This window comes from Dermacentor silvarum, chromosome 5 (genome assembly GCF_013339745.2).
Source record: "Dermacentor silvarum isolate Dsil-2018 chromosome 5, BIME_Dsil_1.4, whole genome shotgun sequence".
Taxonomy (NCBI): Eukaryota; Metazoa; Arthropoda; class Arachnida; order Ixodida; family Ixodidae; genus Dermacentor; species Dermacentor silvarum.
In genome coordinates, this window is record NC_051158.1 from 15565622 (window position 1) to 15579138 (window position 13517).

The 13517-nt window shown below is 46.4% G+C and overlaps 1 protein-coding gene across 1 annotated transcript; it reads left to right on the forward strand.

Moving 5' to 3' along the window:
• Window positions 1-11036: 11036 nt before the first annotated feature.
• On the forward strand, window positions 11037-13271 carry LOC119452774 (sodium- and chloride-dependent neutral and basic amino acid transporter B(0+)). Its single transcript, XM_037714721.2, has 4 exons — window positions 11037-11063; window positions 11837-11954; window positions 12646-12777; window positions 13045-13271. Exons 1-4 carry the CDS (start codon window positions 11037-11039, stop codon window positions 13269-13271), a joined length of 504 nt encoding a protein of 167 aa, XP_037570649.2.
• The last annotated feature ends 246 nt before the right edge of the window (window positions 13272-13517 follow it).

Genomic DNA, 13517 nt, shown 5'->3' on the forward strand with positions numbered 1-13517 from the left:
ACATTATAACGGTTGCGCTACGCTAAAATACTGTAACAAAACAGACGGCATAATATTTACGCACACCAGTGTTTTCATGCCACCAGGAGAATGGACGGCCGTCATAGTCCAGCGTACGTCCACGCTGGTCCACGATTCGCACCAGCTGACGCGCCAGCTGGAAGCCCAATCCCGCGTACGTCATGGCCTGAGATCCGTGACGCAGGTGTGAAGGCGGGAACACAACGGCGAGGCCAAAACGCAACCGGTTGAGCGAGTACAGGTACTGAACTCGCGAGGGACGCCACCGGTACCTGGTCTAAGGGAGCACGAGAAAAGAATACATTGGGGTGAGGATCAGTGCTGTTGGAATAGCGAAAATACAGATTGAAACATGAATAGTAAACAAAAAACGTGTCACGAATAAGCAATCAAACAACAATTCAATCCATCCATTCATCCTATCCCATCCCATCCATCTAATCTAATCTAATCTTTTGGGAGTCGGTATAGTGTACGTGCAGTCTGAGAGGATTGCGTTCAGCTGTCTACGGCATGGAGGCGCTCGCAACGGTTCTAACCTAAGGTTTCTAGATAAAACAAGTTTTATCTCGAACAAGTTGCCTCTAGATAAAACAAGTTTTATCTAGAGACATATCTAGGCTAAGGAGCCAAAAGTCAAGCACGCTTTCAATTACGCTTCCTGTTCTAGTCTAGCACCAGGAGCATATACAGTAACGCTATTCTACCCTAGAGCCACTGTAAGGATAGTCGCTTAATACGATGTCATGCAATGCATCGGCGGCCTGCTCGGACAGTAAGTGGCGCGAGGCAAAGGAGTACGGGTAATATGATTTTCTTAGATTTTATGCAGGAGGACTCGGAAAGCAATGTATAGGGTTCGCAGTAGCTAAGCAAGTGGCACTAATCTGCAAGTGGTAAAATCCACGCTGCAGTTGGCAAATCAGCAACAATAGCGGAGGAAAGAACACGAAAGGGAAACATTGTCATCCACCCCACTGTAAGCATATACTTTGCAATCATCATGCGTGGTCCCGAGGACAAAGACGGATATTCCTTCAACTACGCAACTTTCTCCTTGAGGAACCCGCATTGGTTTCCTTGGTAGCTTCATGCCAGAGTCTGGTTGATACCAATTTCCTCTCCACCACCGCAGTTACCTGACCAGCATGAACGCCCCGTAGTAGCGGTTGTGGAGAGCATTCTTGAGCGCCTTGCGAGATTCCATCCAGGCGGCGAAGAACGACGCGCTTTCCAATGGGAACTCACTGTACAGCACGTCCAGAATCTTGAGAGATGCGTGGAAACAAATACACACGGGCGTTTTGAAACGGGCCAATCAATATTCGAACGTCACCGTGTCAGTTATTGCAAATAGTACGTAGTACAGTCAAACGCCTTCAGAACGAAGTGCCTCGGGACTTCGAAAGTTATTCGTTATTCAAGTCACTTCGTTGTAAAGGTCGTGCATCGTACTGCTCACACTAGAGCTGGCTAAGCCCTTTCAACAAAATAAAACTTTAGTTTAACAGGAATTCAAGAGGGACACTGAAATAAGTTGCTAATTTCTTTTTTTTTTCTGCACAGTTTGACAGAATGTGCGAGTGCAGCCAGCGCTTCTAGATAGCAGTTCGCACTCTGCTTTATGGCTTCATGCTACTTGGCCCGCAATTCCCATTGCCAAGCCCGTCGTGTCGAAAGCGGTGACGTCAAAATCACACCGGCTTACTCGGGAGCATCAAGATTAGATTCTATGGCAGTCGGCCAAGGTAGAATGACGTCATGGATCGGAGTACACGGCCCTTAATTTGTGGTAATTAGGAGGCGTTCGAACAGCCAACCTTATCGCGCGGGATTCTCACGGCATTCTGCGCAGCGAAACACCGTAGCCACGCAAGGTAAAGCTGCATATCATCGAATGCCGCTATCGCCTCCCTTGCCGTCGAAATGCATGGTTCGTTTACGGGATCTTCATCACTGTTGCCTTCGTTGATATTCGCGTAGTTTCCGCCCTCGCTGGCTTTTAAGATTTCGTTGGTCGTCAATTGCGATGACGTCACCACGTCATCATTTGTACGTAATCGACCCACGCTTCGATTACTCTATAGTAGAAGTACTACTACGACTTGCATTATTTTGGTGCTTCTAGATTGTTAGGCGTTTAGTTAGCGCATGGCCTGCTCTAATACACGCGCACAACTGTGTGGTTCTCGAAGCATGGATTCAATGCTTCCCGTTTCTGAGATCTTAGTGCTGTCTGCGATGTTTCGCGCTGTCTATACTTGTATATTAAAAGGGGTGGAATGCCTAAATCAAGGACGTGTTTGCTTTAACAGCCGTATAATTTAACGTTTTCCATGAACAGTAATGAACTTCATTGACACAGATTCCGCGACGGACAAATATGATGGTATATATGCGTTTCACATGTGATTCAAGGCGGCCGCAAATACGTGACCGAAGCGCAAACAAACACCAACACGCACACATGTGTGAAATGTATACACCGATGAGCATGCTTAATAGGGCAAGTTGGTTGAGCATTGCCATCGTGTGAAGGCGCAGACGCAAAAGTACGCGCTACGTTTGTCTCCTCTCTTCTCTCGTCAAGGTCTGTTCAGCGCGTTAGCACGCTCGCATAGAGAGACGCACACTCGCTAGCAGGGTTCAACTTGAAAGTTTCAATCTGTAGTAAATTGTGCCGGCTATACACAGCGATGCACTGAATAATAATAATGACTGTAATAATAATAATAATAATAATAATAATAATAATAATAATAATAATAATAATAAAAAGTTGTCACAGTTTCACCTGAAAGGCGAAGCATCAATTGCGATAGCAAATTTGTAGAGAGCTATACGGAGTAATGATATTAGCTTTATCAGCTCTATAAACTTGGACATGCAGCAGCACCGGCAACACGCAGAACTGTTGTCGACGCCGTCGGCGTTTTGATAAGTGGTTCTTGAGGGAAAGGGAAAGGTTGGCGCTATCGTTTTGCCCGCGTTCGCTCAAAATGCGTGCGGCGTTGGTGACTGTTGCCGGAGCCTCTGATATAAATAGGCTCTTGGTGCCGCAGCTAAACGTCGCCTCCCTTCCCTCCCCCTCCCCCCTCCCCCCCTCCCCCACGGCCTCTCGCGCGTCGGAAGAAGGCGCGTTTGCTCTACATATATGGTGATTGTAAAGGAGGAAAGAGACGCCTACTTCTGCAGCCCTTAAGGGAGCACGGCGCAGAACGCGCGTTTGTTCTCCGCCGTGCGTTCACTCCCCGTGAAAGCTCGCGCCCCTCGCACCCTTTCACTCGCACATACAGCGTTCGGCGCGCGGCGACGATTTCATCTCCATTGACGTCATACGGAACCTCACGGCGACGGCGACGGCGACGGCGACGACGACGGCGACGACGACGGCGACGCCGACGGCAGAAATCTGCTTTTGAGTGTCCATATAATTGCTATCGCAATAATAGACACCACAATGTACATAAACAGAATAGCGCGACATCGCACGCACACACGCATGTACACACCTCGAGGCGCAAGAATGCCTTGAGCGGCCATGGGTGCATGGCAGATTGTTCTACCATCTTCATGGTCGCCTGTGCCAAGGTGTGGTCGGTGAGATGGCCCGAAGAGCGCAACATGCCAGTCAGCGCCTCTGCCGTCCGTGTTACCACGGCTTCCACGCTGACGCGTTCCTCGGCCGGGAAGGCATCGAGGAAGAACGGCGCCACCTTCGAAAGCACAGAAAACAAAATGAAGCAGATCCCGCGCCCCTCTGGGAATCGATGTTTTGCGAGGCATTTTGCTGGTAGCTGGCTATCCATCCTTTGGGATTACGCAAAGCACTACCAGGTGGAGCAATGTGCTTATGACGAATAGCTATGGCTCTGACGGAAGCGTGTGTGTGACGACAGCAGCTATGCGACGACGATCGCGTCACGTCGACGGCATAATTTCGACCCCGGCCGTTCGACGTGAGTCCTGCGACATGCCGGTTGTTGGGTTCCACATAGGTACTGGACGAGCGTAAGCCAGAGTAACATGGATTGTGGCGTCATCGGTGACTGCCTGTCATTTGCACTCGGGCGATGAAATGTTAAAACTTGTTCGACTTGGGCCGATCACGAAGGTGGTGCAGCGTCTCGCAGTACGTATACAGTGGTAGCTGCTAGGATTAAATTACTGGGGAATGTATAGGCCAATCCCGGAGACGGTGTAATCAAACCCAGCGTCTCAAAGCGTGAGCGGTCACGAGGAAAGAACACGAAACACTGGAACGTTACGCACGTGCCAAACGTCTCAAAGAACTACACTCGGACCTCGCTATAACGAAACAGGATATAACGAAATAAGGGGTATAACAAAGTAACTGAAATTGCCCTTGTAATCCCCATAGAGATCCATGTATTTAAAACCCAGTCTTAATAAAGTGAAACTGTTCTGCCAATGGATATAATGAACTAGATTGGTGTCCGAAACCGAAAAATACCTGACAGTTGCACGCCGAGTATATCACTTTCCGCGGGGTAAGGCACTCGTTCGCAGAGGCAGTTAAAAGCGCGTGCGTCTCAAAGAAGTATAATAATTGACATTCCGTGATCGATGCACCCTGCGACTCGTTCGCCCGAGAGCATGTGGCCATTGCTTCGGTGCCAGTGCGTCGGTGGTGAAAGTCCAATAGCCATCCACATGTTCGTTGGGGCTGCTAAACATTATATGCCTTAGAAGCGCGAACTCAGTACAGACTACGGCAAACGTTCGCCCACGGACGGCTTTTTGTGCTAATGAAGGGAATGCAAAAATGTTGCAAAAGCCGGGTGAATTCATGATTGAAAAAAAAAACAAGGTTTGCTCCGACTTAACAAATTAAACTAGAAAAAGGGCAACGAAATCGAAAGAACACAAAGGAGATGTTGCCAAGGCTACACCTGTAACGCGTTCTAAGACATAACTTGTCGAACACTGCTGGACGACAGGGCAGAGATTCGACCTTGACAGAGCGACGACGCTGGCCCAAAAGCGAAAGTGGGGTAAAAGAAAACTTTTGGAATCCTGGTTCATCCGTCGTGACGCATCGGCGTGCAAGACCAACCATGGTCCCCTGGCAGACGCGTGGGATGGGCAGACTGGGACTTCCCCTCATTTGTGTCAGTGTGTACTGAAGATGCTACTTGCATAGGTGGCGAAACGTCTATACCCTTTTGTTGTTAATTTCTTATGTTAAGTCGGAGTAAACCTTTTTTTTTATCAATGAAGAGAAGGCTATGGATGCAAAAGCGCACGCGTGAGTGCGCTCCTGAAAATAGTCCCAGAGTGTCATTCGTGTTTTAATGCGAACAGCATGCTTCGCATGCTCCAACCAGGTATTTTTCCTGTTCTATCTAGCTATCTAGGTATCCCACCAAAGATATGGGCCAATCGCGGATATTGTGCAATATAAGGATAGGGGCCGATCCAGAAGACAGTGCAGTCTGGAAATATGGGCTGTGCCGCAGGGTGTGTGCTGCCTTTGAACGAACCTCTTTGAAGCCACCTTATAGCAGTGCACGGGCTCGGGCTTACCCGAAAGCGCGGGCCCGGCCCGGCCCGGCCCGTGTGAGGGCCGGACAGGGTAGGGCCAGGCCGGGTAGGGCACTTTTTTCCCGGGCTCGGGCCGGGCTCGGGCACGGCATGTGCTTTTTCACCCGTGCCCGGGCCCCGCTCGAGTTTTTTTGACGTGGGCCTGGGCCAGGCTCGGACTTTCTGGTGGTGTGCATGCCGCGTGCAGCGAGTTATCCTCATGCGTCTCGACTACCAGTATACCAGTAATACTATAATTTGGGGCCTCGACATTGAACTATAGTCACATAAATATTAGCCTGCAAACTATTGTAATTTTATTCTACCTATCTGTCCAGCATTCATATCACTGCAATTGGTTTCTCCAAATTCTTTATTAACATTGCCTTTATTCTCTTCCTGATTACAACCTCCTTTAAAATTTTCCTTTCAGTTAATCTGACTGCTCTTTCACATACTAGTCTAGTTATTTCAGTATCTCCTTTCGTTTAATTTTTTCCTTTTAATTTGTGTTTCTCTCGTTCAAGTAAGAATTCTTTTAAGCTACCGCCGGCACCTGATTCTTGGCCTATCCCGCTCAGTGGGTACGAGCCATAAAATAACATCATCATCATATTCAAATGTATCAACTGCAACTGCTTCTTGGCCAACGTTTTATAACGGGTATAGCATCATCGTGGTCGTCGTCATCATCCTCATCACCATAATCATCAAATGTATCAACTGCTTCTTGGCCAATCCCTTATTATGGGTAAGAGCCATGCACAACAACAGTGTGCAAATGCAGCTTTGCGTTGGCGTAGTTGGTGGTGCTCATAACGTGGCACGCTTATCGCAGACGTTGTCTCTGTGTCGGCCGTGATTATTTTTGTTTTTCGGCGCTGTACTAGCCGCATTAATATTTCTATGGTCGGGTGATTACGGTTATGACGATACTGAGGAGTGCAACTTTAAGCTTCCGATGTGCTTGGGTAACCAAAATAAACTTTTCAAGGGCTCCTGGCCGCCATCTAAGGGAGGGGAGATAAATTCCTCTTACACTTGCCGTTTCCAATAAAAGTTGGTCCTCTCTCTCTCTCTCCATTTTGCCAACTTAGGTTATCATTAACTTCAATAGCCATTATCTGCCTCAGTTGGGGCATCTTCATTGGGATTTAGACACGAGGACGCTGTTTATTGGAATGTATAACATTATTTGGGCTGCAAAACGATTATCCTTATTTTATTTCCGTAATGCGCTGTCGATTCTTTCATTTACTGTTTATATTAAAATAATATTTCTAAGTTATTTATTACTTCTGTCTTATAGGCTCTCTGTTGGTTAAAATCCTATTAAAAGTACTTTTGAAACCCCCAGCTTCTTGCTAAATCCGCTGCACTATCTATTAGCCATTGCTGGGAAGCAAAATTAAGAGCAATGCCCAGTAACGCAGAATAGACCAATAATCTGGCAGCTGAAAGTGAAAAAAGAAACAGTACCTATGAATGGACTGGCAACATCATAATAGTAATAAAGATGAGAGCAGTCCGCGTTGCAAAAGTGAAATGACTTTAAAAAACAAATAGTACATACGTAGAAAGGAGATGGTCTAAGCAGTACAGACATAGTAATTCAAAGATAACAAGAACTAAGTGCCCCTCTCTGTTAAAGCGGATTATTACTAATTATACAATCGGTAATATAAAAATAAATGCCACCAAATCACCCGATTCTTGGCCCATCCCCCACTGTGCGTACGTTCCATATCTTGGAGGCTCATAATCGTCATCATCATCTTCTTCATCACCTTTGCAAGATCATCTAAACACACCAACAACGAACATTGTGCAAACGCGAGGAAATGGCTAGTAGTGGAATATTTTGTCCTACACTCGACTGGTCTTTTCCTTTATTAGGGTTACGGGATATTGAACCCATTTTTCCGGTTGAGCTTATGGCAGTAATTCTAGTGCTACGTAAATTTAACCATAAAAAAAAACATTGTGCTATTCTTACTGATTCACTATGTGTTTGCTCTTCCCTTTATGCGTATAGTCATTCGCCCATGCTAGAACTATTTCACTCGATACTTCCTGTCCATCTGCAATGCGTTCGTTCGATTTGGGCATCTTATCATAAAGGGCTGTTTAAAAACACGGTGCTGCCGATTCAATGGCAAAGACGTCGCTTTGAGGGCCAGTACTTGCTGTTCTACCACTGACAGCCCACATCACGGTGGCTAGATTTCGTATACGTTCAATTATCAAAGCATTAACAGACTCAGTACTGGGCCGCTATAACGTAACATGATTCCAAAATTTTTCATTCCAATTTCTGCAATCAGCTTCCACGATTGGTCAAAACATTTTCGGACGACTCCCAACTTCGCCTGTCTGTGATGCGACGTCACGAAAACCGTGATAGCTCCCCATCTGATATAACGGGTGCACACTGATTATGCATGATTAAACCACACAAAAGAAAAATAATCATTCAGGATTCGACCCTTTTCACCATTAGCCCTCTGCTATTGCTCCAATGTTTTCTGGCTACGCCCACTTCGGCTGCCTGCCACGCGACCTCACAAAACCACGAAAACTCACCACGTCAAAGTGACGAGTACGCGAAAAAAAAAAGCATTAATATGCCGAACAAAACTGAAAATTGTTCTGAATAGCCACAGACTGTCCCGTTCCGAAAGGAATACTCGTAGAAGATGGCGGCCCGCCGATCGCTCAGGCCCTCGCTACTCACACCTGCCAGTGATCATGTATTTATTTGCGCATGATAAACCTTTTTGCGTGGCAGTAAAACGTTATCGAGCCCTTTCGGCATACATACGACATCGCTCTGCCAACTCTTCCTTGCTGAGGATCCGTTTTAGCGGCATTCTTATTCTTCCGTTGCACGCCGCCGCGATTTTCGACCAGCCACCGCAAGCTAAGTAAGGCGAAGCGGACCAATCGGAGAAGCCGGCACCACCCTTTTCATGTGGTTATCTATTTTCACTGTGCTGGCTCGGCCCCATCGGAACCCTCTCCACTAGAGCGTGCTCCTCGCCTCTTGTCAGCCAATTAGATAAGAAAAAACTGCTGAGTGTAGACAATGTTATTGGTTTGGAAAGCGAACAAAGGTGACCTCCTATAATCGAGGAGAGTGTTTGATTGGGTTGTTCAGACAACGCTGCGGATCACCGCCCGATGCTTGCGTCGGTGGCTACGTAAATTTGACGTCAGCAGTTTGTAATCAAAACAGTTTGGAATTATTTTACGTTATAGCGCCCCTGGTTACTTTTTCAGATTATAAGCAGCGGGTAGGACAGTCCCTGGCGTCGCGAATTTTGAAACACAAGGACGCTTGAGGCCTCCCTCACCAAATTACGCTGCCGCATTCTCTCTCTGGTCCTTTACTCGCACAGGTCATATTTGGTGTCCCCCGCTCCTGCTCTTCTTGTGGTGAGGAAGAAACAATTCATCACTTCTCAATTCATCTTGTCACCACTTCACTGCGTCGAGAAAAAGAATATTCGAACAACCTCTTTGAATACATGGCTTGGACTTAACATAACCTGCTATTCTGTTGTTTGGGGCCTCCACTCTGGAATTTGACCGCAGGGATATTTGCTCCGCTGTCCTGAAATTTCTAATGGCATCTAACCGAATGCCCCGTTAAAATTTTATCTTTACTTCTTTGCGTACCTTTGAATTATTGATTATTCATTCTTCCTGCCATTATTGCCTTTATTTTCACGGATAATTTCATATGTTACAGTACTCCCTCCATAGCAATTCTGAAATTTTATTTTTCATCATAGCTTGCCCATAGCAGGTAGGAGCCACGTGTTCGATAGGCAACAACGACAACAACGCTGGAACTTCATTCTCTTGAGCTATTCTAAATTTCTTAGGAGTGTTTATTTTTAGACACGTATAACATTTTTTTCTTAAATCGCCCGATTCTTGGCCAATCCCTTGTAGTGGGTGTTAGCCGCTATCGGAAACAAACAACAAACAAACAAACGGACGCGTCATTTTTTGGAGTTTCGTGGCTGCGGTTTCACACGCCACAGGTGAATAAAACAGAATCGTTATTAAGTCCGTTAAATGTACGTATAAATGATATAATCATGGTAGTCAGTATTTCAAAGTCATTGGTCATTACTTATGATAACATATACCCCAACCATGCGAAGAAACTCCCCTGGCATATCCTTAACGGCTTACGCCAGGATCACTTGGATCAGCTCCACACAAACGTAATTATAGCAACAGATGCTTCGCAGAGCGAGGAAAAGGCCGGAGTGAGAATTTTTTCATCGTCATTAGATCGGTCTTTTTCTGTTCGGCTCCCCGACTACACTCCAATATTCCTAGCGGAATTTCTAGCTGTTATCCTAGCTTTACGTAAGCTACAGCCTTCCACAACAACCGCGGTAATATTAACAGACTCTTTATCCTTCTGCACCTAACTTACTGCTCCCGGCGAGTCGCATATTGTAAAAATTTGCACTCATTGGTTCCAAGTCATTTGCGGAATTTGAGATTGGTATGGGTACCTAGTCACAAAGCATATTTATGAATGAAGCGGCAGATAGCTTAGCAAAGGCTTCTGTTACAGGCCCTGCGTTTTCCCTTCTTCCAACGACGGGTTTCATAACGTCTGTCAGGTTTAGAACATACAACCTTATGGCATCAAAATCAAATATAGCATAATCCACCAACTTGCACCACTTACAATTCCCTTGGAGCAGGAACTTTTGCAAATCCAGACTGACAGAAGCGACATTAACAAGCCTGCGATGTCGAGTCCCACGTCTAAATTTCTACATGCACCGATCTGGTCTGACGATTTCCCCTTTGTGCCATTTCTGTAACGCATTAGAGACGATCGACTATTACTTACTGGACTGCCGGCGTTTCTCCTCCCTAAAAAAAAAAAAAAGAATGTTGCAAATTGCAATGCGACAACTCGGCCTGCCATTGAACACTCCGGTACTACTGTCTTTCGGAGCTTCTCTGCTTGGACACTCACACAGGAGTGTATGCATCGCCATAGAGAAATTCATTGTTGAATCAAACCGATTTCATTGTTAAGCATATTATTCCATTTATCTTTACCCTATTGCATCTTGTACTAGTCTGTATATTTTTTATATATTTATTGAATGACTGTCCACTGAATTGTCTCAGAATTTAATTTATTCACCACAATTATATATTTGCTAAATTTATTCACTTAGCACATATATAAAATATGCCCGACTCTTGGCCGATCCCCGTGAGTGGGTATGTGCCAAAGACGTTAAGGTCATCGACATCAACATCGAAGCGCGTGCCTCGGTTGACAGGAGGAAGCAGAAGAAGGAGAATTGTGTCGGAGTGCGGATGCTCTGCTCAAGGTCATCGCCCTGTTCAGTCCAAGTCCCTGTCCTGCACCAGCCTTTCAACGCCACAACGCCCCGCAGTGACTGGTCTGTTCGTTCGCCTTCATCATGTCGTCCAGTGACGATGAACAGGAGGTATCTACGACAAAATTTTCCTACTCGCGGCTGCAGACCATTTCTGGACGCGCTTTCGTCTACATAATTCTGTTCTTGCCTTGTGACGTTGGTAAATGTGACGAGACAGATAGTGGGGTCTGAGGTTATTCTGTTACTCTATAGGTGATCGTAAAATATATCTAAAAGTATTAGACACACTAAAGAGAAAACCTAAATCAGCTTCGGTTAATCAGATATGTTAATCAGGTAGATAATCAGGTAGACGGAGGGGGGGGGGGGGGGGGGCTTCTGCTGTTGCGGCTGCTGCTCACGGAGCTGCCTGTATTGAAAGCGATCTGCGATATGGCCGAAGTGAGCGCTCGCAGGAGCCTCATCTCCAAAGCGATTTGCGTTGGGTACAAAGTGCATGCGCCGAGTGCGGGTACCTTCGTATGCGCTCTGATTTCGACGATTAGTTCGCGTTGAAGCGAGAGCCAGCGCGACGATCAATTTGCTCGCTGCCGCTGGCGCTCTTTCTCACTCCAGCGTTTTGACGAGTTTCCGCGGTCAGCGAGCGAGATGTGTTCATGTTTGCCTGTGCGCGCGTGACACCGTGCTTGTTTGTTCAGTTAGTAAACTAATATATGCAACTTTATACGGCCGATAAAACTACTATTTTTACTTCGTATAGCTTGTCTACTAATTTGATATCGCAATTGATGCTTCGCCTTTCAGGCGAAACTGCGACTTTTTTTTTACCAGTGAAAGATATTCCTGACGTGTATATTTGCTTTGTTGCCCATATTTCTCAGTTGTACGGCCGCGAGAACTACAAGAGCCGTGCTCACAAGCTGGCCACCCTGTTCATCATGACTGCTGGTAGCGCCAACGCAAGACAGTTTCCCACGATGTTCATCGTCAACGGAGGAAGTGAGACTTTTGTAGCTCTTAAAGCCGGGTGTACTTGCTGTTCACTACGGAGATCCCTCTCATTTATTTCGCACAAGCTAGTACACTCGTGTGCATGATATCTAGAAGAAAGCAGGGAAGAAAAGCTCTGTGGAGTTGGAATGCGCTCAATCTCGTCGTTTCTTACAAATGCGAAAACAGACATATGAACACATCACGAAGTCGATAGTACGCGAAAATACAGCACATCAGCAGCAGGATTTTTAATGCATAAGTAACATGCTGAAATTAATATTAGGACCCGAATGACATCACAAAATACTGAAGCAAGACGTATTAAATCCAATCATGAAAGAGAAGCGATAAACTTATGTCTCGCAGAATATTAAACGAAGCTTCTTTAGAAATGCTTGTAGCTCTTCATCAGTGAAACCGGAGTTGCCTAATCTAGTTGGTATAGCATAACGTAACATCTATAATGCACGATTTATTTGGAGATTATTGATCTAGAAATTAAAGTAACTATACGTATACAATGAATGCATAGCTTACTAATTCCACGATAGGCAACATCCCGGAGTAGGAGGCAGCCCGGCTACTGGTATGGTGAGCGCAGTACAACGAGCCGTGTTTGTTTCCTGCCAGAAAATATCAGTTTATTCAAGCAAATGGGGTAGAGTGTTTGAGTGTGAATTCCACTTTCCGCGTGCAGTGCCGTTCCTGCTGGCGTATCTAGCGTTCCTTGGCGTCGTGGCGTTCCCCATTATGCACCTGGAGAGCAACCTAGCCCAGTTCGCTGGAGATGGGAACTTCGGAGTCTTCAGCACAGTTCCGCTCTTCATTGGTATAGTGCGCGCGGCAGTTCTACACCTGAATCGCTATGCTTTCAACAATTAATCATTTCAAAGCGTGAAATAGCTTTAAAAAAGCCACTCAATTTATCTCTCTAAATTTTCGCTATGCGTTTCTCCGTCCGAACTTGGGGCAATCAAAATAAGTGAAATAAATCTGAGCTGCAATAACGCCTCTGCCCTCGTGTGCTCTCTGAACCACGCTCGCCTGTTTCCGCCTGCACCAAGTGGTAACGACGTGCTGTGCGTGCACGTCGCAGGCGTGGGCTACACGATGAGCCTGTACGCGATCGTGCACATTGTGGCGGACTCGGTGCCGGTGTCCGACCAGCTGCACTACCTGTTCGACTCGCTCCGGGAGGCTGGCGGCAACGAGTGTCGGAACGGATTGCTCCTGGCGCCCAACCGAACCTGCTACGTGCCGAAGCACACGTTCGTGAGTCTCGTTGCTTGCGAGCACAGGCTCCTCCTCCGCGGTGGAACTTGAATTGCCCAGAGTATAGGCTTAACGGCTACGTGGTGGAGTCCTCTTGCGTCATTCGCAGGTCGTGAATCACAATAAAACGCAACGCCATTTCGCTAATGACGATACGTAGGTTTTGTTTATCCTTTCTCTCAAGAAGCATAGGGCATTAGAGAGGATTCGGATAACGTGATACAGCTGTGACGCATGTTTTCAAAAATTGGCATTGATGGCAATCTGTTCAAATAGAGGCGGAGATTGTGGTTTCGT

Coding starts and splice junctions, on each gene's coding strand:
- LOC119452774 (XM_037714721.2), top strand. CDS start 11,037: ATGTCGTCCAGTGACGATGAACAGGAG. Junction 11,064..11,836: donor CCAGTGACGATGAACAGGAG/GTATCTACGACA, acceptor CATATTTCTCAG/TTGTACGGCCGCGAGAACTA. Junction 11,955..12,645: donor GTTCATCGTCAACGGAGGAA/GTGAGACTTTTG, acceptor TTCCGCGTGCAG/TGCCGTTCCTGCTGGCGTAT.